This window comes from Cynoglossus semilaevis, chromosome 2 (genome assembly GCF_000523025.1).
Source record: "Cynoglossus semilaevis isolate Cse_v1.0 chromosome 2, Cse_v1.0, whole genome shotgun sequence".
NCBI lineage: Eukaryota > Metazoa > Chordata > Actinopteri > Pleuronectiformes > Cynoglossidae > Cynoglossus > Cynoglossus semilaevis.
This window is the reverse complement of record NC_024308.1, coordinates 18,436,770-18,459,646: the sequence shown is the minus strand read 5'-3', so window position 1 is coordinate 18,459,646 and position 22,877 is coordinate 18,436,770. Positions and strand designations below refer to the sequence as shown.

Genomic DNA, 22,877 nt, shown 5'->3' with positions numbered 1-22,877 from the left:
ACTGCTACTCTAGAGACCTACCTAGACAACATGCCTTAGATCATGAATGTCAATCAGAAGACCAACACACTTTATATCCATTTGTCCAACAATAGATTTGAATGTTTGTCACAACAGCAGCCAAATAAAGAGTAAATAGAGGTATTATAAAAGTGCAGTACTTTTATTCAGGTTTAATGAACTTTTCCTGTTCAAGTATTCTTGAAAATACAGAAAATACATATTTATAAAACATTGTTACACTGGACCTAACTGTACAAGTACAGATCTAGCAACTATATCAGTGAATTGTCAGAGTCGGATATTGCAGAGTAAATGCTCCCACTGAAATCAACAGGAAAAACCAATGGACTTTCAGCCCAGCATTTCCCCATTAGTACATTAGGAACCTAGTAAACCTGTGTCGTGTTGTGTGAAACGTAGATAATGCTTTACTACCAGTTTCGGTGCTTCTGAAGAACATTAGGTTTTTCCATTCTGCGTTTCTCCTCTGTTCAACCCAGTGTGCTGTAGCAGTGCTAGAGAGATCCTCATCTCACCTGTTTAAGAGGCCCATGACTGTCACACCTGACTGAATGCCACCGTTGAGAGAGAAAAAAAAATGGCCCCAATGGTTGCACAGTAAATTGGACGAAGCTGCCCTTTGTATTCAGGTCAGAAACTCAATTACATTTGACTGACAGAACAGCACCTGGCCTTCATAAAAATATATATTAGGTAGGAGGGGAAACAGTCCTGAGAGGCCACCTACCGTGGGTTTACTCCACCAGAGGGCAGTGCTTGATTTTTTTTCTTGAAGACTATATTCAATCCAGAACACAGCAATGTTCAGTACCAAAAGGGACAGATGAACCAAAACAGGAGTAGCTTGGATGGGAAGAGGGTCTTATCCTGACCTCAGGCAGTGGCAATGGTAGAAGCTACGCTGGCAACAGGAAGAGCAGCCGTGTCAGAGGGCAGAACTTCCATCGGGACATCTCCCTTAGTGGAGGCATTCTCCTTGGCTGGACCTGAGGAGTGGGATCACGACAATTAGATATCAGTTTTAGATTTTTTTTTTTTTTTTTACATCTGAATAGATACTATTTAGATGTTTTTTGGGCCTGATACTTGGAGTATAGTGAACCTTTATCAACACACTTTTCAACTACTCAAGCCAATGAGGCATCAGGGCAATTATTTGTTGGTTTTGCCATTTAAGAAGACAAAGCTTAAAGGCGACTGCAAACAAATTTTTTTTTAAACAGAATGTTTGAGTTGATTTTGAATGAGCACTGTGTAACTCACCACTTTTTGCAGAGATAATTACACACTCTTCATCGTCATCTTCAGTGTCAGCTTGAAAACCATCAGTCTCCATTGCCTCCGTCTGGACAGAATCAAAAATTAGAGATGTAATCACCACATTCCCTTTAGGATGATATCTCACAGTGACCATTCACTGATGAGTGTTTTCGTACCTGCTCAGTATCAGTACACCTCTTCATGAACTTGGTGATGGACATGCTCCCCGTGCTCTTTCTCTTGTTTGATGCTGAAGAGGAGGTGGAGGAGTTCTGAGGTGTAGTAGGAGAGTTTCCCTGAGAGCCTGTGGCCGCCTGCTCTTCTTCTTTCGCTCCCGTAGTCAAGTAGGTCCACTGACAGGGCAGAGGAAGACCGTCCTGGCTAAAACGTGACAGGACTTCAGTGTGGACATACCAGCAGCAGCGTCTGTAGGTGGACCGCTTCTCATATATAGCATTGTTCTTGATCAGGCGTTTCAGCTGTAACCTGATCGGAGGGAGGAGATGGGGAAACGTTTGTGTGGATACGTAGTTTTCATTACATTTCTTCATGTTGAACGTTTAGGAATTTTTCACATCAACTTACCTGCTGGGGATTTTTTCTACTGGGCTTTGGGGGCTAGAAAGTTCAGGTGGCGGTGGTGTGGTTGATGATGAAGAAGACGCCTGCCGACGACAAAACTCTTGAAACTCATTGATGATCACTTTAGAGCTGTTGATATTGCCGTGCAGCAGAGGCAGCAGCTGACCGAGTACTGAGGAGAAAAGAAGCCCAAAGCCATTAGCATGTGTGCCTTTGACAATATTTAGTAGTGGAAAATGTGATTTAATCCAGCCTCGGGCCACACACGTACATTCTGCTTCTTTCTGACACTTCCGCGACAGCTCATCTGGACTCAGGCTATTGTCCATCTTGGGTAAAGGCTCAATCAGACAGACGCTGTAGGGCTGGAACACTTCCGAAGTAGTTCCTTCTCCCTCCCACATGCAGCCCCTCACCACTGGCTCCAGCACCTTCATCTTCTTTTTGGTGGACATCAGCTCATCCCACTCCCTTGCTTTCAATTTCTGACGCAGCTTCTGTTTCTCCAGGTCGCCACCCTCCTACAGAGTCACACGTGTTATTAAATATTCCAACTGTTGATATTTGGTTTTGACATTAGATCAAAGGTGAAATGCTAAGGCGGTGGAACAAACCATCATCTTTAAAAACATAGGGGTGCATGTGCTGTCTGTTCAAAGCTGGACACAATGACTGGTCAATGATTTACTCAATGTCATACTTCACATTGCAATAAAAAAGGTTAGCACTTCCTGGGTGTGGAGGGGAGAAGGACAAAGACTTTATGTTTGTGCATTTCAGATTTACCTCCTCATCCAGTGCTCCCTCATCATCTGAAAGGTAGCCATGAGGAACAAAAAAGCCATCGTCGTCCTCATCATCATCCTCGCCTGCTTCTTCCTCGTCTTCCTGTGATAGGTGAGAAGTTTGAAAATTTAGAAAACATAGAACGTTTGTTGCTCAAAAGAAACACTTACTTATTATCCTCCAACAACTTACCCCCTCACTATGAGACAATGACTCTCCCGGCTCCTCTTCCTCCCATTCTTCATCACTGTCCACCTCATAGTCTAACAAATCCTGTGGTGTCAGAACAGGCAATTAATATTTTATTTTGAAAAATATAAATGAATTTTTAAAGAGACCAAAGGCCAAGTGTTGCAGCAACTCATGAAAATTTACCTTGTCCAGTCTCAGGGGGAATCTCGGCGAGATGCGTGAACTCTTCTTGCTCCAGGTGCCCCAGTACGCTGGACGGTAGTTTCCATGAAACTGCAAGAGCTTCATGGCTCCATAACGTTTACGGTCTGGCACTCCTTCTGGTTTAGGCACCTCCACTGCCACGCAGTCACTGTGGACACAACAAACATAAGTACGTAAGGCCAGGAGTTTCATCCCTGCTAATGATTCATTTAAGAACAGTTATAATGTAACTTATGTACATACATAAACAGTAAAAATATGTACATAAATAAAATATGTTCTGCACTTGGGCTTTATTTAATTTTGTAAGTTTTATTATTACCTCTTTTTCAAGAATAACATTTTAAGATGAAGACACTACTCTTTTGAATAAACTGTTAGTTTAAATTGTCAACAGCCAATTAATTAAAATCCCTAAGAAACCTTTTTGTCTCACCTCAGCAGTTCTCTCTTCTGTCTGGGGTTGGTGGGTCCTGACTGACGTGGCTGTCGCCCAATCCACTCTCTAAGTCCGTTTTGGGCACGATTTTGATTCACTAAGCATTGGTCAAGTTCCTCCAAGACAGAGTCCGCACACTGAACGCGACAGAGCGGTGCCAAAGCCATGTTTTCTTTGATCTCAAAGGGAGCAAACTTCCCACATGCAGCAGCAAGTGTCTAAAACAGTGAAGAAACAACATACGTCGACTGAAGTCCATACAACACTGGACAGGGAACATACAGTGAATGAAGACAGTGAATAACTTCAGCAAATGTTTTACTGGTTTAAATGATAACATCTACATGTGAAATCAAAGAGTCCTTTATTTTTGTTAAAGATCACCACATATTTACTCTGATTACATAATCCATTGGTATCTATTGGTCTTTCATATATCATCATTTCAACACTATCACTACAGAGCTGACTATGTTGGCCCTATTCTGATCCTTCACCACCAATGGACCTGTGGATCCATGGAATGACAGTACAGATTTATTACAACAGTAAATTTCAAGAAAAAAACCTACTGACCTTGGGAGCCTGTTGAATCTTGGGCTTCTGCAAAAAACGGGTAATTTCTGCTTTCTCAGCTTTAAGACGCTGTAAACAGACACACACAGTCGTCAGACTTTTGTGTAGAAGCTTCTCTCTCCAATCAACATATTTTATTTAGTCACAGTCGTCAGACTTTTGTGTAGAATCTTCTCTCTCCAATCAACATATTTTATTTTCAAAAACTCACATCTTTTTCCTCCTTTAACCGTTTTTCTTCTTCCTTTACTCGCTTCTCTTCTTCTTTCTTCCGTTTTTCCTCAAGCTTTGCCCTATGGTAAATTCCATCACAGTAAGAAAAAAGTTGTTATCATGCACATTGTATGCAGGTTTGGGCCTGAGAGGAACTTTGAATTACTCACTCTAGTTTGACTTTTCGTTGCTCTTCTTTAGCTTTTAGCCTGTCAGCCTTTTCTTTATCCTCCTTCTCTTTCTTTTCACGTTTTTCTCGTTCCTCCTTTTCCTTTTTTTCTCTTTTTTCTTTTTCCTTTTCCTCTTTCAGTTTCCGAGCCTCTTCCTTCTTTTTGTTTTTTGCAGCTTTAGCCTCTTCTCTCAGGCGCTCCTTCTCCTGGCGCATACGCAGTCTCTCATCTTGCACTTGTAGAGTCTACAATGGCAAAAATGCAGTTGTTATTATGTTCCTCAAAGGGTTTGAGGTCATGTTTTCCTTTTTCTTTTTTATGAAAGGTTATCCCGCAAAACACATTATTGTAGTATCACACGTGGTAAAGGTCAAGTTGAGACGGCCAACAGAGGAAAAGCAATTATGCATAAACCTATGTAAGAGTCGTACCTTTATCGATCGCCTTTTAGCCTTTCTTTCATCTGCTGTAGTGGGCGTAGTCTTTGGCTCCTACAATGTGAAAAGAAAACCAAACCTGATCACAGTGTTTTATGTTCAACATATTAGACTATTACATTTAAAATAGTGAATTATATCAGATTGCAGTTAAGATCATGACTGAAATGCAGTTGCATCTGCATTTTTTTTCAATTTACATGATATGTTATTTTTTAATTAATAACATTGGGTGATGCAAAATTTCTTAATTAATTTCTTTTTAATGGAGGTATGTGGAAAAAAGACAGAAAGTAGTGGATGTGCCAACCGTAGGTGTAGTGGGAACGGGGTCATCAGTCTTGGACCTCTCTGGCGAACTTTCAGATGTAGAGCTGACTGTTGATGCCGACAGCATGGACTTATTTCCCAAACTGGAGATATTTCCAGACTCATTATGCTCCTCTGATTCACTATCAGAATCCTGGGTTGTGTCAAGCTGTGAAACGTCATGTTCTTCCACAGTTTCTTCTTCATCCACATTGACAGTTTTGTAGTCCGAGGTGTTTGTGCAAGTTTCATCAGGCTTGCTGGATGTCTCAGAAGAACTGGACGTTTCTGCGCCCTGAACTTTGCCCTCTGTTGCAGAGGAAGAAGAGGCAGGAGTGGGAGCACTAATGCACTTTTTGGGAGATGAAGTGCTGTCCTCAGTCAGATCTATGACCATGTCCTCATTTGAAGGTTCAGGAGACCTTCGGCTCAAAAAGCCATCAAGGGGACCACGACCATTAACCAAGGGTGGTCTGTTTTGTACGGAGTTAGGAGATGACTCGTTTTCCATGTCTGTAGGTTCAGGAACTGCATGTGCACAGCGGCGTTTCGGTGACTGGTTTTGGTCTTTAAGTTCTGGGTTTAAACGTTTAAATGGGAGACGAGCTGTGGGGAAAAAGAAAAAACACTTTTTATTTATTTGGTTAAGTGTTCTGTTGATTTTTAAAATAAAAACGGCAAAGGTCAAATTTGTTAGTTTCATTTTCATAGAACTACAAAAAACACTATAACATCAATTTGTGTTTCTACATATATATATATAAAGAAAACATTTAGGGTGAATAGTAAGTGATTAACAAATACGTGATATCCAAAGATAGACTTAATCCACTTTAATAAAAATTTCATTATAGTCATGCAGTATAATCTACTTTCCTTTACATCTTATTGTTTACAAAATAACCCCTTGGTTTGTACCTTGTACAAGTTTCTTGTTGGCATTGTTACTTTGCTTGCAATCCATGCCTGAAACAAATAAAAGCACAGAAAAATTAGAATATGCATTTCAGACATCCACTGCAGGTTGTGTTTAGTTTGCTCTCCCGCCAACCCTTGTCTTTCTTAAAGCTGAAGCTGACCCGGTCTAATCTGCAGGACACGCACCTTAAAGCCCTGTCAGGGAAAAAAAGATGGCTGACTGGACGACACAGTATCCAACCTAAAAGCACCACTAAAACTTTAAACGGTTAGAGATCTGTGTATGACAGGAACAGGAAAAGTGGACGAGTGAAACGGTGATAACGTTGGGCTCAGTGGAGATAGTTGTGTGAATGTTTGCTACTGTTAGCACTGCTAGCTTTCTGCTAATTTCACATAACTAGCTACTTAGCAATTGGCCACAGACACAGCTAGGAGTAGTCAGCTAGTTTTACAACCGGGCCGATAAAGTTAAAGACAATGATATAAAGTTTTGACCTAAGTCAAACTGAATCTTAGACGCCAAACGTATCCCAATATATGATGCAATGGTTCCTAATTCGTCTGAGGTGCTACCTCCATATCATAAAGCATATAATGTGTTGTGATGAAAACAGGTTTCGTTATTATTATCCGTTCTCTTTACCTCTATATATAATCTAGCCTTAAGATATGAAGCTTTATTCGACGACAACTACTTAATTCATTAACTTATCATCTCATAAAACTAACATACAGTTGCCGATTAGAGCTAGTTTCAATGTTTATAGTGGCACAATGTCAAGATAACAGATAAAAATGAGTTCAAGTTTGTTTTGTCAGAACAAAGAAAAAGTCAAAAGTAAGGTCAATTAAGTCAGCTTAGTGTTTAGACGAAAAGTTATGGATATCGATAAAAAAAAACTATACTATCTTATTTTCTCCGTTGCCACACAGCACACAAGCATATACAATACTGACGAACTGCATTCGCGAGTAAAATAATAGAATTCAAAGCATTAGGAAGTTTAACCTCTAATCTTACCTCTCCTACTGAGTGCAGATGCAGCAAAATGTTCTTCTACAGAAGGGTTTGCAGCCGCTAACATCCCAAACACTGACCCGGGGGCTACCCTCGGTCGCGTAATTCTCGAACAAAATTACCTCAAAACAGCTAAACACGTCCCGTAACAACCTAAAATTCCTAATGTATCAAAACGAAGGTATCACGCTCTTAGTTTAACAACATGTACCTCAATTTTATTTCTGATAAAACAGACGAGGTATTGTCTATCCGCATCTCCGACACATGTTCCCTCTGTCTACACAGCGGAAGCCAGTCTGTCTCGCGCTCCTCAGTCGGAATTGGCGGGATTGTGTCGCTTGCGTCAACAGCCTTCAATGATTGGTCAACACTGAATCATCGCTCAACTCCAGGGGGCGCGTTATTATTCCCCCATTCTTTTATTCCGCAGCGTTACAAGGGCTGAGGCTATTTCAAATAAAAAAAACTTAAGTAAAAATAATTTACTTTACAAAGTTAGCGAAATGTTTAACTAAGATGCATACACTGCCTCAATGTTTGTATTTTCTTTTTTACAGACAATATCCGCCCACTAATAACAACCGGGTGCTCGTCACACATGACGCGCCTTCTCTCAGAAGAGACGGCATTTATGATTGGTCCCCTTATTTGACTTCCGGTAGCTAAGGTTGCCATGTTTGTGGTTGCCATGAATGGTTGGGATTAAGTGAAATGTCTAGTTTAGATGAAATTGTTACTTAATCAAACTGGTGATGAAGAAACGAATGAATTGTGAATGTGGTCTGTAATCAAACAGTCTATTCTTGTGCTTGTCGAGATAAAGTATTACATAATTGAATTTTTAGGTGGGCTACGTATGTAAGTAGAGTCTTGGCAGTTATTTTTTAGAAATTTAATTTGTATTATTTATTTCAGACAAATACACACTCTTCACTCTATACCTCTGTCTGTCTGTTATGTGCTGTAAGTTGCAAATCTTTTTAATGTTGCAGACCGACCTGAATTTTTTGTTTTGTTTTGTTTTTTTAATATTTTTAATAGTATAATCTTCTCATTGTACCACGGGGATACAACGAAACCGAGCCTCTGCTTTTAACCCATCACTTACAGTTTAACAAAACATGTGTTAGGGCAGAGAACTAGTTTATGCTGTGTTAAAAAGAAATGTAAAGTTTTTTTTAGGTTTCGCATAAAACGATGTTTCTGAATGTCGAGTTAGACATGGAATATGTTTGACTCGACATTCAGAACACAAATATGTTCGGAAATTGTGCTTTTTTAAAATTTTCTTTTCATTTAGTCCTAAATTTTACCTGTTAAAAATTGACATTTGTGAAAAGCAAAAGTAAACCGGAAGCACTCTTGGTACATTGGCCATTGGGACCGATTGCTCTTTGACGTTTTTTTCTTCCTTTCTTTTTAAAGTGTAATTTGTGCTGGCTCAGCTTTAACCAGCCGAAAACATGTCCTCTATTCGAATAATTAAAAAAAGCATTTATCACGGAACAACTACTCTAAGGAGAGGCTATCCTCCCGAACTAATTCACTTTATAGACGAAGAACAGCTCCAAAGCATGGCTTTGCGGTACCTATATTTTTGTGTTTAAAATTAGTTATGTTCTTTGTCCAGTTAACTTTTATGCACATTTAAACCACTTTCGTCTTTCAAAGCGGTTTATTCATCAAATATATTTAGTTGGAACGGGGTTTAAACCACAAAAATGATATCCCAAATTCCTCACTACCAAAAAAAAAAAACTGTTTATGGGTGGGATTCAGGAGAACGGGTGTCACCTAATCACGCGTCTCCCATTTACTGAATAGTGGAATGATGGGAGTTGTAGTTCTCGCGCGCTCGTTTGTTGTTGGTTGTAAACAGTAAGGAACTACAAGAGCCATCGCTCTACGCAGGCGCAATATATTGTCGAAAAGCGCATTCGGAATGATTCGAGGAGTCCTGCAGTTGTCGCCATAAACGTGAGGGATTAATCGCCGTTACGGTAAAACATGATTCATTTAAAAAATGCTCTTTAATCTTAGCAGTCTTTTATATTGTTATTAACCATTAGCTAGCTATTCAGTCAAACGACCTAAAACGCCCCAAACAGAGAAACAGCCTTTTATCTGCTCCGATCTAACTACTCTGCTGCAGAACGTCTCCGTGTTGTGTTTATCACATTTATACAAAGTTAAGGTATCGAAATGTCACATTTGTGTAGTTAAATTAAAATGGAGAGTGTATAGTTTTATATTTACAGTCCCGACGAGTTTACACAAAGTTGGAAAAAATCACACCAACTGTACGAATCCATGTTTAGTGTACATACCTAAATGGTTTATATAGTATAACTAAAGAGAAAAAACAAATGTAACGTATGCCCCCATGATTCATTGAGACTTCTGTTTTTTTTTTCATTTTCTAGAAAACAACTGGAATTTCAAAATGACAGGTTTGTCACTGACTGTCTCAGTGTCTGTTTCTCTTTCGGTCTATGTGTCTATGTGTCTCCTACCTACAGCACTTACATCTGTCTTTTTATGTTATGTGTTTCTTTCTATTTAACATCTCCATTCAGTATTTTGAATTATTGAAATGCAATTTTAAAAAAAGGTAGATCACAATCGACCACAATGACATTTTGTCTACTGTTCCAGAACGTGCAAACAATTTCCCTCCACTTCCTCGGTTTTTGAGAATTAAGCCATGCTTTTATCAGAACATTGAAGAGGAAATACCCCAACCGCACCAGATGCTAGTGCAAAGAATTTACAAACTTTGGATGAGTATGTGATTTTGTTTGCACATCAACAAATGTATGTTTCTAATTTTTTTAAACATTGGGCTTTCTTTTTACTCATGCGTTTACTATGTTGCATACATGCTCTCTCTCCCTCTCTCTCTCTCTCTCGCTTTCTCTCCTCTACAGTGTATTCAGGCATCCTTTGCTTTAATGTCATTGGATGTATTGCTTGGTGGGCCGGTGGTGGAAGTGCTACCAACTTTGGTTTCTCCTTGCTCTGGCTGATCCTCTACAGTCCATGCAGTTACACCTGCTGGTTTAGACCCCTTTACAAAGCCTTCAGGTGACAGTAAATTAATAGAATAGATATTAAATGCTGGCACTGGAATCAGGGCATCTCTAATTAATTAGAGTATTGCCTAGTCTTTGAGTTTAATTTGAGTTTAAATAATTTGCCTAAATGGCTGTGCAAGGAAATAGTGACCCGTGGGTGTAGCTCACGTTTCCTCCTTCTCCAACACCTATTAGGATACATGTGTAATAAATGTTAATAAATGTTAAAAACAGAAATAAATCAAAAGGTTTGAGTCTTTAATATTTACCTTTGTGTTAATCGGGTCTCATAATTCCAGCTGTTTCCCTGTGTCTAGTAAGAGCCCCACCAGTAATTGGTGTTATGTTATGAAGGGTACTAAGCAGTGTGGGGTTTTTTTTCCTCCGCTTCATCTTTTTCTCTCCTCCCCTTTATGCTCTTGTAGGGCTGATAGCTCGTTCAACTTTATGGCCTTCTTCTTCATCTTCTTCCTTCAGTGTGTTTTAGCTCTAATCCAGACCCTGGGCATACCTGGTTGGGGAACATGGTGAGTGGATTCAGTGCAACTGAATTTTTGAAAATGATTTTAGTTAGATTTTTAAAAATTTGATACCTTTAAAATACCTTTAAATTGAAAGCTTAGACTGGAAATGTCACCTGTGTCACCATGTTAAACAGAGTTCGATGTTGAATTGTGTAAATGATTCCATAAGAGTCTGTGGCACAACACCCTACTACATATGTACATTTTGTAGTGGTGTCCGATGTTTAGTGAGGTCTATATGAGGTCCTCTGTGTATCCCAGAATGCACCGCAAAATCTGATGTACACTACCCAAGCAATATATCCCATATCATGCACTGAGTTTGTGACGACATGGCGGAGAGAGTAGCATAATTCCCTGCGTCCGTTTTAATTGTGCATCAGTAATGGCGTAATTACCTGTGGACCGAAGTAGTGTCTGAAACAATTTTTCAATCAACCAGTGAGTCCACTCTATAGTGTGCTATATATAGTTCCCTATACAGAGTAGGGAGTGAGTGATTTCGGAAACAGCCACTATGAATTTGATTCAATACCACTGACTCAAAGCCCTGTTGTCTGTTATTGAAGAGCTCAGAACAGACAAAACCCAGTCATGGTGACAACAGACTGATGTGCAACAAAATTCTGCAGAAACTATCACTACAGCCATTCCATCTGTTGGCAGAGAGTCTCCTGGTCAACTGTTAATTCACTGCATCTCTGTGTGTCTCACAAGTGATTTGAGTGAAATGTTGTTGTAACCTTTGCTGTGCACTAACCCTCACTACTCCATCTCACTCTCACCCATGCAACAAAGCGGCTGGATTGCCACAGTGATGTTTTTCGGCAGTAACGTGGGCTCGGCCATTGTCATGCTCATTGCAACTCTGCTCTTCACTGTGGTGACTCTCTTTATGGCACTGGTGCTCATTAGGGTAAGTAAACAGTGACGGCTAACAACACAAACACGTGACTGTAGTTCCTGCCTCTCCCACTGGAAAAACAGGACAGACACTTTGGCATGGTGCTGGGCTTCAACACCCGGAACAAACTGCATGCATGTACTTAGTAGTTCACAAGTTGTTTGGTTTAAGATAGTTTATTTATTTTAAAATGGCTAGAGGAGCCATAAGAGTGAAGAAAAACATGCTCAAAGCTAGCTTTGAAAAGTGTCAGAAATCCATTTAAGTCAGAGCCTGAATCTATCTACAACATGAAATAATAAAATTTAAAAAGTTAATAGTAAAGTTTACTGATAATTGCTCAAAGTAAGCTTAAAAAATGTGTTTGAGGAATTGGCCAAGGGTCTAATGGGAACATACATTTGCCTGATATTTTTCACAGATTTTCTGTATCAACATATTGCATTGTGGGAGAATTAGGCTAAAGCGCTCTACTGGTAGTGCGTTACAATGCTGTAGTAATATTTAGTCAGGTTGGATGTAGTCAACTGAAAAAAAATTTTAAGGCCAAATTTACAAAACACGTTTTGATAGACCTTGCAGTCAATATTATTAAAGTCAATATTGGTTTTAAATTATGCCAACAAGCCAAAGTAGAACAGAAGGTTCATTCTTTTGTGTTTCTGTTTGTTAGCCCATTTCTGAGACTTGGGGGGGGGGGGATAGAATCTTAAGTCAAAATAATGCGTTGCTAACTCATAATTACGAGATACTAACTTTCCTTAGGGGAAGAAATCGACTTCCTTAATATTGTTTGAAATCTGAAAGTGAGACTAATTTGTCACGGCTGAAAAATATTGCTTTAGGCTTGAAAAAGTACCAATGAACACAACAGGTGTTTTTCATTAACAAAGCCAAGTCTGCTAATTGATTGATTAGGATAATAGTCAACAGCTGTCATTTGAAATCCACTAACCAGACAATAAAATGTGAATCCCCATCACAGTCAATTGAAACTACTTGGGAAGTATTCTTGTGAGAAAAAAATAATTCTGTGACATATTTAACTGTGATATTTCATAACCCTAACCCATTCACTGCAGCTCCATTTGGTCTCAAGTGAAAGTCAGCAAGTGCCTGATTGTAAAGATTGAACTTAAAAAAATTAAATAAAATATAAAGAGGTGGTGAGAAAACATCTGATAAAAACCGCCTAATACAGGTTGTGTTTTGTGGCTACAGGTTCACAGACTGTACCGCGGTGGTGGCGGTAGTATGCAACGCGCCCAGGAAGAGTGGAGCAGCGGGGTGTGGAAAAATGCTCCGTCAGCAGGGGTCACTGTTGTCGCTCAAACAGCTCAAGGCCCGACCTTGCCTCAGTATCCCACTGCAGTGCCAAGCTATCCAGACAACAGTCATTGGTGAAAGCCAAGCACTACCACTAGGTGGCGAGAGCAGCATTTATTGGTATTCATTTCATCTTTGTGACAACGTTTTATCGATATGGGGCAACAGTCGTTAAATTATGATATTCTCTTTCACATTATGTTTAATGAATATGGATTTGAATGAATGAATGGATACGTTTTTTATTTTCTAAGACATTTGTTTTGCAAGTTATGATTAAAAAAAAAAGAAAATTAAATTTAAAAAAAAGTTCAACATCAGCAGTGTGTAAAAGTTGTGTGCCTTATGTAATGGGATCATTGCAGAGCTGCATGTTAGCTTAAGTACAGGATCCTTTTTTTATCTGGCAAACATTAACTCTGTAACTGTGCATGTGTTTTTTTTTTTTACCATCTGACAGTTGAGTGTGTATAATCTCTGCACTCGGTTGCTTCAACTGTGATTTCTCGAGGGCCTGACTTTGACGTGCAGACCTTGCATGTAAAGAATGGCTTGATTGCGCGCCTTAAACAAGTTTTGCTTTTGTTTAAATTAACATATACATTTCAGATTTAAAAGTGTGCCAACCTTTCAGAAGTCATGGTGCTAAACCCCTCACGTGCCAAAAATATTTTTTTCCTGACAGCATTACCTTCAAAAGTCACTTCCAAAGGTAATGTTTGTTGTGTTCACTGTATTTCTGTAGTTCTAAAACTACCATTTTCCTTTGAGTGCTCAGCACCCTGCAGTGAAAGCACTTTATCAGCTGTTATCTCGGTCCTGCATTCTTCAGTTAACCCCAACACAGACCAAATGTTCTCGTTTAGTGAGCGTGCGTTTGTGTCTGCCAAATGCTGGTTCATATGTGAGGCTACATAAGGGGTTTTTAATATGGGATATATTGGCTGTGTTGTACAATATATGGATTAGCAAACAGATGAAATCTTGCCTGTGAATGCAGTTAATCTGTCTGAAAGTGACCGTGAGCCAAATGTTCTGTCATTTCACATAACGCCGTGGTGATAAGGTAAACAGCTCAGTCTTATTGTTTTGCAGACCAAAGCCTTTTTTGCAGCATGAGCGCACACTGGAAGGGAAACCTGTGCCTGTAGTATGAGTATGATTTTTCTTTTGTTGTTACAAAGTGTCCTTTGTGCCCGACTGCCATAGAAAAAGAAGTATTTTGTTTTTGCTGTTCTATTCCATGATAATGTAACAGATGAGAAATTGATCTTTAAAATTGCAACATTTCAATAAATATCTTTACGCACATGGTTTGCATCTCATTAAAGTGCAGGAGTTGCTTGTTGAGTGTGCTGGTATATTAACGATGAACTAACACACACTGACTTCAGCTCAGCTCTTCCCGTGTTACCCTAGCTACACTGGAAGGTTTTGGTTCAGACGGAAATATAAGGGGACAATTTGATCACATTATTGATAACAAACTATATTCGGCAAATCTGACAGAATGAGCAAAATATAATAATGTAATTTGCATTATTTATGCATAGTAAATAATAAATATTTTTTTTATCCTTTCATTCATTTTATTATAATAGGTTAGGTGTAAAACAACCCTGGTACACTGACTGTTGGCTAAAGGTCAAGACACCTATAAGAATAATTAATTATATATATATATATATAAACATATAGTCTAAATTGGCCTCCACAGAACCATATCTATGTATAGTACATTGGTATATACTACAGTAATAGGCAAATCAAGCAGCCCCGGTGCATTTGCATGTGAGTTTGTTTTTTCAAAATGCATTCCAAACCTTACTGTCTTTCAAACATGAACATGACAAACACGTACACATCAAAATATGTTATTATCATTCTGAGCAAGTATGTTTTTTCTTCATACTCTAAGCCCATACCTGTAAAGTTCTACCGGCATGTGATGCCTTAGAACAGGGGTGTCAAACTCATTTTGGTTCACGGGCCACATACCACCTAATTTACCAATTGTAACATAATTAAGTATAAATAACAAGTCCATGTTTTGTACCCCCTTTGTTTTCATGCAAAGAAGTGCAAGTATACAGTATTATATATTTATTCATACTTAATGAAATATAATTTTACAAACAGGAAGTGTTTGTGTAATTTTTTTTTTTTAAAACACTCTGGTGGGCTGGTTTGGGCCTGCGGGCCGTATGTTTGACACCCCTGCCTGTTTTTGCACTTGATCTTGAAAACAGCAGTGTTTCTATAAGACATTACTGACATTACTGCACACTAATTAACATTAATGCAAACAGCTCTGATTGGCTGGACACAGTGTTAATGTATCTTGATTGGAGGTTCACCCAGTATTTCCTAAGGTCGGACATGTGAATGGTTAAACATGAGAATACAGCAGTGGCTCATGCTTTATCAGCCAATGAGGAATGAAACCTGGTTTGAATCAGTTGTCCAAAGACAGTGGTGTGTCCCATGAACGTGGTCTAAGGTAAAGATCCATAACATGAAATGCAACTGGAAACATGATCAGCGTCTTTCACACCCGGTATAAAACATCACCGTTCCAAATAAATAGTCTTTTTAAAGTTTTGGCTGTACATATTATATTACACACATCATATTCACATAAAGTCATTTTACAAAAATACATAAAGTACTGCATAACAACGTCTTATTCGACAATTTCCTAGAGACAAGGAGTACACGTGTTTTCACCAGCTGCCAGGGAAGACTGCAAAAATGACAGGATGACGAGAAACAAAACGAGAGAAACAGGAGCCGAAGGGTTTCTAATGTGAAAATGGTTCCTGAAAAAGGTCTCATTCTCAGAGTTCTACACCTGAGCACAGTCAAATCTCTGACTCATCATTAATGTATCCAAGACCACCCACACTTGAAATGTGGGGCCTGGGTGTGAAGTGTTGCTCCCCGTTCCTTTTGAAGTCGACAGCCGTGTGATTATTGTTGGCGGTGTACGGTTTATCAGACCCCAGCATTTTTACCTCTGAGCTCCTGTTGGGGATGTGCATGTACTCGCACGTGTGCTCTTTGTCTGCAATGTCATTTTGGCTCTGGAGTGGTGGAACACACTTTAAACATTTCCAGCGTCTTTGATTCCAGTGGAAGAGTAAGACTGCAAGCAGGCAGAGACAAATCAGTGAGAGCAGAGCAACAGCCACCTCCAATCCTGTTACACTGACTGTTTCATTGAGAGTCTCAGGGGACAGCGGGTCCTCACTGGTCACATTTAAGTCCTGCAGTCCCGGCGCAGCTGTGTGAGCAGAGATGGAGGAATTTGTCGCCTCATTGCCAGGAGTGCTGCTGACCCCCGTTTCTGTTCCAGAGTGAAGCTGTAAACGATAAACCGCTACAGTTTGGTTGTACATCCTGCCCTTAATCTCCTCCACCGAGTCACAACTATAAACACCAGCATCTGACTCGCTGGCCCTCAGGATCAGCAGGCCCCCGCTGTAGATGTAGTATTTTTGGTCAGAAAGGAGACTCCGGTCAGAGAAACGCCATCGGACCTGTGCCAGGTTGGAGAGGAGCTGGCAGGGCAGTTGGATGTTGTTCCCTAGAACCAGTGTTAGGTTCAGAGCGGCGACAGGACCTTAGACAAAACACCAAAAGTGGAAATAGTTAGAAATAATAGCATTTAAAATCAAACGTCAAACAGCAATTAAAGCTGGTAAATAATGAAAACAAAACGTTAGCTAAAAGTTGCAAATGTTAGCCACAAATTTTAAAAAACTTCAACAGATGAATCATACGATTAAAAGTAATCAAAAGATACATTTACACGTACACCACAAAGAAGCTTTATAAATAGGGATGTCCGATAATATGGGATAATATTATCCACACGAAATTAGCATATTTACGTAATATCTATAAGAATTGTTATCTGTTTTTCCCTCTGATAATGCAAGGCCTGGGTTTCGCCAAATGATGTGTGCCTTAAGAATAGTTTTGGGGAAAAACATCTGTATATGAAAGTGAATGTCACTAGATAGCAGCATTGCAGCTCATTTTATTAATCTATTATAATAATCAGGAGACTGTATGCAGAATGCTGGTTTGTACAGATAAGCAAACCACTCTAGGCCACCGCTAGCCCACTATATCTGTATTGGTTGATATCGGAATCAGAAATCAAGTGTTTGTACAATATCGCGTATCAGATATCGGACATCCCTACTTATAAAGCATAACATTTGTGTCGCACCTATATATTATTTGGTATTGTACCGACACATTCTTACCCTTTCTACATTTTAATTAACACTGCTGACACAAAAGGGTTAAACATATACTTGCAAATAGTACAACCACACGATGTGTTGGTCATGTGACCGCACCTTGCGAAGGACACCGTGAGGTGTCTCCCTCCGTCAGGCTCTGGACTGCAGCATTTGAGACTGGGGCTAAGTTGTACACCGAGGAGCACTGCCCCGTGGAGAAGACCCAGGCACAATAAGGATCCCTGGCCAGGACGCAGTTCACGCACGTGTGGTAGCGGCTGCAGTTACTGACTGGTATTTGGACTGCGCTGAACTCTGAGCCCGCGTACAGCTGCCCCTGTGGGAGCACACAGAGACACGCACTGATTTACTGTGTGCTAAGTACTTGTGTTGTGTTTACAACCGGTGATGTCACCTCCACTACGTATCACATACACAGGCAAGGCCATGACATCATCAAATTAGGGTTACTACTCGTTATGTAGTATGTGACAACACAGCTATAAAACCACAAAGTTACCATAGGTGACGAGAGGCGAAGGATGTTGATAGGCATGGGACTCTCGTGGAGTTGGATCTCTTCAATGATGAACATTTCTCCAGCATAGTTAACAGCTTTCTGAATGTAGCCATTTTCTGTCGGGAATTGAAATATAAACATCGTACTCAGACGGGAATCACAGTGACAAAAACGCAAACTGACCAGCATGAAAAAGAACAGATTCAAACGGAGCCTCCTGCTCGCCCTCTCTAACAGTTAAAGGGCTCCTTGGCCTGGAAATATCTAAGAACTATGGTCTACATCAGGGGTTCCCAAACCCCGGTTCGGGGACCGGTTCCTGACCATAGGTCACTTGGTACCTGTACTTCAGTTTTACTAATTGACTTCATTCAAAAATAATCCCGTCATATCCCTTTACTTTTATCATTCAAACATAATCTGTCAATATTTCAAAACAACAGGTCATTCAAAATCTGATACTGACAGAAGAAAGTCTGAAAGATGTTTGATTTTGTAAATTTAACCGACCAGCCTTTAGTACAAAAAAGTTGGGGAGTGCTGGTGTGCATCATCATATCAATTTAAAAAAAAGTAAAAATATTTTTTTAGAAAATAGATATGTGTGGTTTTACTTTTCACATGTAAATAGTGCAACTTTAACTTTGTTATCCATAAAAAAAACATTTTTGAGGAATGAGGTTTACTTTTAAAAATGTTTTTTTACCAGTGCCAATGAACATGACAGCATATCTCTTTCCATCCAGTGCCAACACACTGTCCACTACAATCCGGGTCAACAGAGGCCCTTGTTTGACCAGTAGCGGCCTTCCGGTCAGAGGACGAACAGCGTCGTCCATGAGGGGGCGGTCTCTGATGAACTGAAGGGTTTTGTCAGGAAGGTCCAGGGATCGATTCATCCCCAAGTTCCGCGCCACATTGTCGATGCACTAAAAAAAAAAAAAAGGTTTAATCAGAAAGATTCAGTGCTAAGAAAGAATATCATTTATGTGACACTCACCGCTCCTGGTCTGGGGACAGGAACGTCTCCGGTGTGCATCACCCACTTTACATGGGAAGTCTCGACGGCGACCGGTGTCTTGAACTTTCCTTCATTGAAAATGTCTCTGATGGCAGATATGCTGTAGGCACACACCGCAGACGCCTGGGACAGGCCGCTGCAAACATCAGGTCAGACAAATGGAAATGTTCAAATACAAATGTAACAAATATACAACATATAAATGCTTTATCATGCACATTATCGACATATTATTTATGCACATGCATAAATGCTCCATGACCAGGTGCCTTAGAACCTATGTTCAGTTCCTCGAGATTCGATAAAACAGAAGAACAAAAAAACTCATCTACGTTCCCTGCATTAACTCCCTGGAATAATATACAAAATGATTCAAAACTAAAGACCTGATCAAACTACATTAGGACACTGTGAAATTTCTATGGACAATGTCCATCAATTGCCATATTGGTGACTGATCCCTGTGCTTATATTTTGTTTTTTAAACTACCGCTGGAATTTTTCAGTAGAATCTCCCGTAGCATTTAAAGAGTAGGCTCGGAAAGTGAGAAAATTATACAGAAAACAGCAGCAATTCAGGGTTTTCCCCGCACTGAGAATTTGTGAGAAAGTCAAGCTGCAGGTACTCAGGCAGTTACGTGGGCACCAAGTAGGTTTGAGGTGTAAACAATTTTTTAACAAGAAGTCATTCTTTCATCTACCCACGTCTAAAAGTTCGTCAACACAGACGGCCTGATGTATTAGCTCTACCAAAAGCACTGCTGTGCCCCCACGCAGGAGCTGATTGATTCACTGATGGGCCGTCGGGGGACCACTTGGGGTCCTTGAGGAGAAGGGACATTAAAAAAAGCTTGTCACTTTTCAGTCATGTAATTGTATCTCCTAGAGTAGACTGCTGCTGTGTTGAAGACAAGGTACATGGCGTGGTGTGTCAGATACCCACACCTCATTGTAAACCAGGACAAAATAAATAAAAAATGTTACAAAACCAAGGCCCCTGTCAGCAGTTAACACGAGTCCAATAAACTTAGACAACAGAAAACACACGTTTCCTTGTTCATGATCCTCTATCACCGATGCAGCATCAACATTTATGGTTCAGAGCTTTTGCATGAATGACATAAAGCCGACAGTCCTGCCTTGTACGGCGGCCATTGTGGCAAGTGCTTCATTTACATTAGCACAAATAAATATGACATTAATGCCAGAGGCTACCTGGCCATGTCTTTCTGAACTGACAAAACGCTTATGTCACAAAGCAAATTCAATTCCCATAACTTTCATGTTTCATGGCACATATTAGAGTTTAATGACCTCATCAGTTTATACCTAAATGTGTCTTTAGATCCTCAGCTAACAGCTCCCATAGGTGTCCTGACAATGCCTGACGAATCTGTGCCATGATAACTCGGTACAATCAATGCCGAGTGTGTAAACAATGAGTTGACTTACGACTGTGGGGTGAAGACAGCGTAGAAGACATTCTCCCTCCAGTCTTCATGCTTCAGGACAATGGGGGGCAGGCTGGGTTCAGGAAGGGAACAATCCAGACGAGCTTTCAGAAACGAAGTCCATTTCCTCTGAAGCGTCCTCTGGCCACCCATATCCCCCTAAACACAGAGACACAACACTTGCTGTCTTATAAACATATTCAGAAACTGCAGTGAAGACACAGAAGATGTAGTTTTTGGCATGACCAATCACTGATCACCTCAGAGCTCAACTGAGACTTTGACTGATCGTATCATCATATAGGCATTCACACTGACTGTAGTGTTTTATCACTACACTTACAATCCAAGCAGTGGGTTGTAATTCAGAAGGATTCACGGCAGCAATATATCCTGCTGCAAAACACACTCTTCGGCACCGTCTTCCTCAATCAGTCAACAAGATTTATGACACACTTAAAACCTGTTTAATTCCTGGCCTGCACTTTAGACGTGTGACACCAACTTTCACTTTCACTTTGAGAATTCTATAAAACATAAAAATATGAACCTGTGTATTTGAACAGCTTTGTAGTGAAGGACAAATAACAAATAAAAAGATACGTTTATAGGCTACGAAGTGTAGGAAATTGCTGCGGTTTGAATTTTAGACCAAAGTAAAGGATACCAGATCTGATCCCTGAATTTACATCCACCAGATATGTGACGGACATTTGATGCATTTGGCTGTTTTTAATACCTTGCAGACTCGGGCCACTCGTGACACAACAACTTTGCTGTAGAAATCGTACTCCATGGCGTTCTCGCTGAAGAAGAGATACACCTTATCATCATCCCCAGTTGAGCTCTCAAAACCCTCCTTCACCAGATCCATGAAGACAAAGTTGGGCTCTGAAAGCACACACATCAGGAGCTACAAGGTTAATCATCGAATCACTTTAGAACTTTTTTTTTTCAGTTGTAATTTCTTTGCAGAGGAACTCACCACTGAGCCAGGAACTCTTGAACTCAGTGCGAAGAGCCAGGTTGGAGCTACGCAGAACCACTGGCTCGGAGCCCAAGAAGTTGAGGGAGGTTGCAGAATACAGGTCATTTTCTGGTTGGACGGGAACAAGAAATGAGGGAAACATTCCAGGAACTTAAATCTTTACAACAGGTATCAAGAATATGTTATTTATACGCCAACAAGTTACAGAACTGACAAAGCTAAAATAAGGAGTTACGTCAAGGTCCGTCAAATCTGCACATTCTCCCTTAATACACTCATGGTTTGTGTTTGTGAACTCTGAGCCCTCCGTATCACGCTGTGCTTGGTTCTCCTTGACTCGGACACTCACCAACCATGAGTGAGGAGTATCTCTGGTAGGGATCAAAAGGACACTTCCCTTTTCCCTCCTCCAGCTTTGCCTGCAGCCTCAGCTCTCCATCAATAAATGTCTGTCCAAAACAAAGGGTAAAAAAACATTCTGGGATCAGACGAAAACAGTCTTTAAATTACAGGAACAAGGTCAAAAGGTTATAGAAGTGAGGTCTTAAATATCACAAGAAATAAATTGCAAGAAGATAAAAATGTAAACCTTGAATCTGACCAAGCTAATGTTCTGTGTTTTAATGTAACTTCTAGTCTTGTCTCATATGATGCTATTCTGTTCTATACTTACGATGTAGTCACAGGTGGGGCTAAAGGCGTTGGTGCCGCACACATACATGGTGGTATCATTCACTTTGTGCAGGGTTCGAATGTAGTTCCGGCATTCCACCTGCAACAAGATCCATCCAGAGAATGCCAAGGTCAGAGCTTTGTTAGCTCAGCCACAAAAATACAAACATGTCACACACATGTGGAGACCCAACAGTTGAGCCGGTGACCAAAGGGTCAAGGCTTCTCCCCGAGCCTTTATTTGGACTTTGAGTATAACACTCCGGACTTCAAAGTGTTGAGAACAGCACAGAGGAACACTCCCACATAAATGATTTACCAATGCGCAGAGATACGCTGCATGGGGGGGGTGAACCAAGCTCAGACAAAGGGAGACCTATATGGGCTTTATCTCGGTCTGAGTAGTAAAAGTTGCTGTGTTTTGAAAGATGCCACACGAACCTCAGCTTGCTTTCCTTTGTATGTGCACTCCCGCTGCTTCTCCTCAGTAACCCTCCAGTACACCTGCATCAACACAGGAAACGTATCTCACCGTAAAGCACACAGGGAAGCTGCACGTTAGTGCAGAATAAGCTGCAGTAAGATGCTAAGTAAGCACTTGTACTAAGTATTGACTTTTTTTTTTTTTTAATTGTATCTTCAAGTTTACCATATTCTCCAACCAACTTAATCACTGAAAAACATTTTTCCCATTAGTCTCAGATGTAAACAAACAACAGCCAATCTTTTTTTATATAGTGAGATTATTCATTTAGTATTTTCGTACCGCAGCTTTTTTCACCGAAATGTTATGGATGTCCAAGGCGTAGACAGCCTCTCTGGCCCCTAGCAGCAGCAGCCCAAGGTCATCTCTCATTAACATAGTGGAGTAATTGGAGATCCCGTCCTCTCGGAACAACTTAAACTCATCTGAACGGACACAATGGATCACCAAGATGAATGAATTAGATGACTTTACTAAAAACTTTACACATGAATATATATATATGTATATATATATATACATATAT

At 40.2% G+C, this 22,877-nt stretch overlaps 4 protein-coding genes across 6 annotated transcripts in view; 1 reads left to right on the top strand and 3 right to left on the bottom strand.

Annotated features, from left to right (window-relative positions):
- Nucleotides 1-22,877, bottom strand: part of LOC103399996 (methyl-CpG-binding domain protein 3-like) — an 844,757-nt gene that overhangs the window by 297,296 nt on the left and 524,584 nt on the right. The gene's annotated exons all lie outside the window — the stretch shown is intronic.
- chaf1a (chromatin assembly factor 1, subunit A (p150)) lies at nt 143-7,711 on the bottom strand. Of its 2 annotated transcripts, none has more exons than XM_008307251.3 (16): nt 7,135-7,711; nt 6,111-6,158; nt 5,194-5,798; nt 4,878-4,937; nt 4,447-4,691; nt 4,275-4,356; nt 4,064-4,132; nt 3,485-3,705; nt 3,028-3,196; nt 2,845-2,925; nt 2,653-2,754; nt 2,138-2,387; nt 1,870-2,038; nt 1,461-1,770; nt 1,288-1,369; nt 143-1,010 (listed from the first exon to the last, which is right to left on the bottom strand). In XM_008307251.3, the coding sequence occupies exons 1-16, from the start codon at nt 7,196-7,198 to the stop codon at nt 898-900; spliced, it is 2,670 nt and encodes an 889-aa protein (XP_008305473.1). In that variant the 5' UTR covers nt 7,199-7,711; the 3' UTR covers nt 143-897. The 2 variants fall into 2 exon arrangements, with proteins under 2 accessions (XP_008305473.1, XP_008305474.1); XM_008307252.3 differs by having other exon boundaries at nt 7,343-7,711.
- scamp4 (secretory carrier membrane protein 4) lies at nt 9,004-14,273 on the top strand. Its single transcript, XM_008307253.3, has 7 exons — nt 9,004-9,134; nt 9,558-9,584; nt 9,790-9,918; nt 10,062-10,218; nt 10,634-10,735; nt 11,531-11,648; nt 12,858-14,273. Exons 2-7 carry the CDS (start codon nt 9,578-9,580, stop codon nt 13,038-13,040), a joined length of 696 nt encoding a protein of 231 aa, XP_008305475.1. The 5' UTR covers nt 9,004-9,134; nt 9,558-9,577; the 3' UTR covers nt 13,041-14,273.
- The window catches only part of LOC103376753 (semaphorin-4E), a 15,382-nt gene continuing 7,033 nt past the window's right edge, over nt 14,529-22,877 (bottom strand). For both annotated transcript variants that reach the window (XM_025066294.1, XM_008307257.2), the window contains 12 exons: nt 22,634-22,776; nt 22,309-22,371; nt 21,869-21,967; nt 21,545-21,644; nt 21,193-21,303; nt 20,947-21,098; nt 20,209-20,366; nt 18,736-18,892; nt 18,442-18,664; nt 17,736-17,851; nt 17,333-17,552; nt 14,529-16,584 (listed from right to left, as the gene is read on the bottom strand). In XM_025066294.1, coding sequence (XP_024922062.1) covers nt 15,824-16,584; nt 17,333-17,552; nt 17,736-17,851; nt 18,442-18,664; nt 18,736-18,892; nt 20,209-20,366; nt 20,947-21,098; nt 21,193-21,303; nt 21,545-21,644; nt 21,869-21,967; nt 22,309-22,371; nt 22,634-22,776 — 2,303 coding nt within the window. In that variant the 3' untranslated portion in view covers nt 14,529-15,823. The remainder of the gene's footprint in view (nt 16,585-17,332; nt 17,553-17,735; nt 17,852-18,441; nt 18,665-18,735; nt 18,893-20,208; nt 20,367-20,946; nt 21,099-21,192; nt 21,304-21,544; nt 21,645-21,868; nt 21,968-22,308; nt 22,372-22,633; nt 22,777-22,877) is intronic.

What these genes read in the sequence shown, in the direction of transcription:
- chaf1a (XM_008307251.3), bottom strand. Translation starts at nt 7,198, where the DNA reads ATGTTAGCGGCTGCAAACCCTTCTGTAGAAGAACATTTTGCTGCATCT. An exon ending in ATCTGCACTCAGTAGGAGAG is followed by an intron (nt 6,159 to 7,134) that starts GTAAGATTAGAG and finishes TATTTGTTTCAG; the next exon opens with GCATGGATTGCAAGCAAAGT. An exon ending in GTGTCAGAAAGAAGCAGAAT is followed by an intron (nt 2,039 to 2,137) that starts GTACGTGTGTGG and finishes TTTTCTCCTCAG; the next exon opens with TACTCGGTCAGCTGCTGCCT.
- scamp4 (XM_008307253.3), top strand. An exon ending in AATTTACAAACTTTGGATGA is followed by an intron (nt 9,919 to 10,061) that starts GTATGTGATTTT and finishes TCTCCTCTACAG; the next exon opens with TGTATTCAGGCATCCTTTGC. An exon ending in TGGCACTGGTGCTCATTAGG is followed by an intron (nt 11,649 to 12,857) that starts GTAAGTAAACAG and finishes TTGTGGCTACAG; the next exon opens with GTTCACAGACTGTACCGCGG.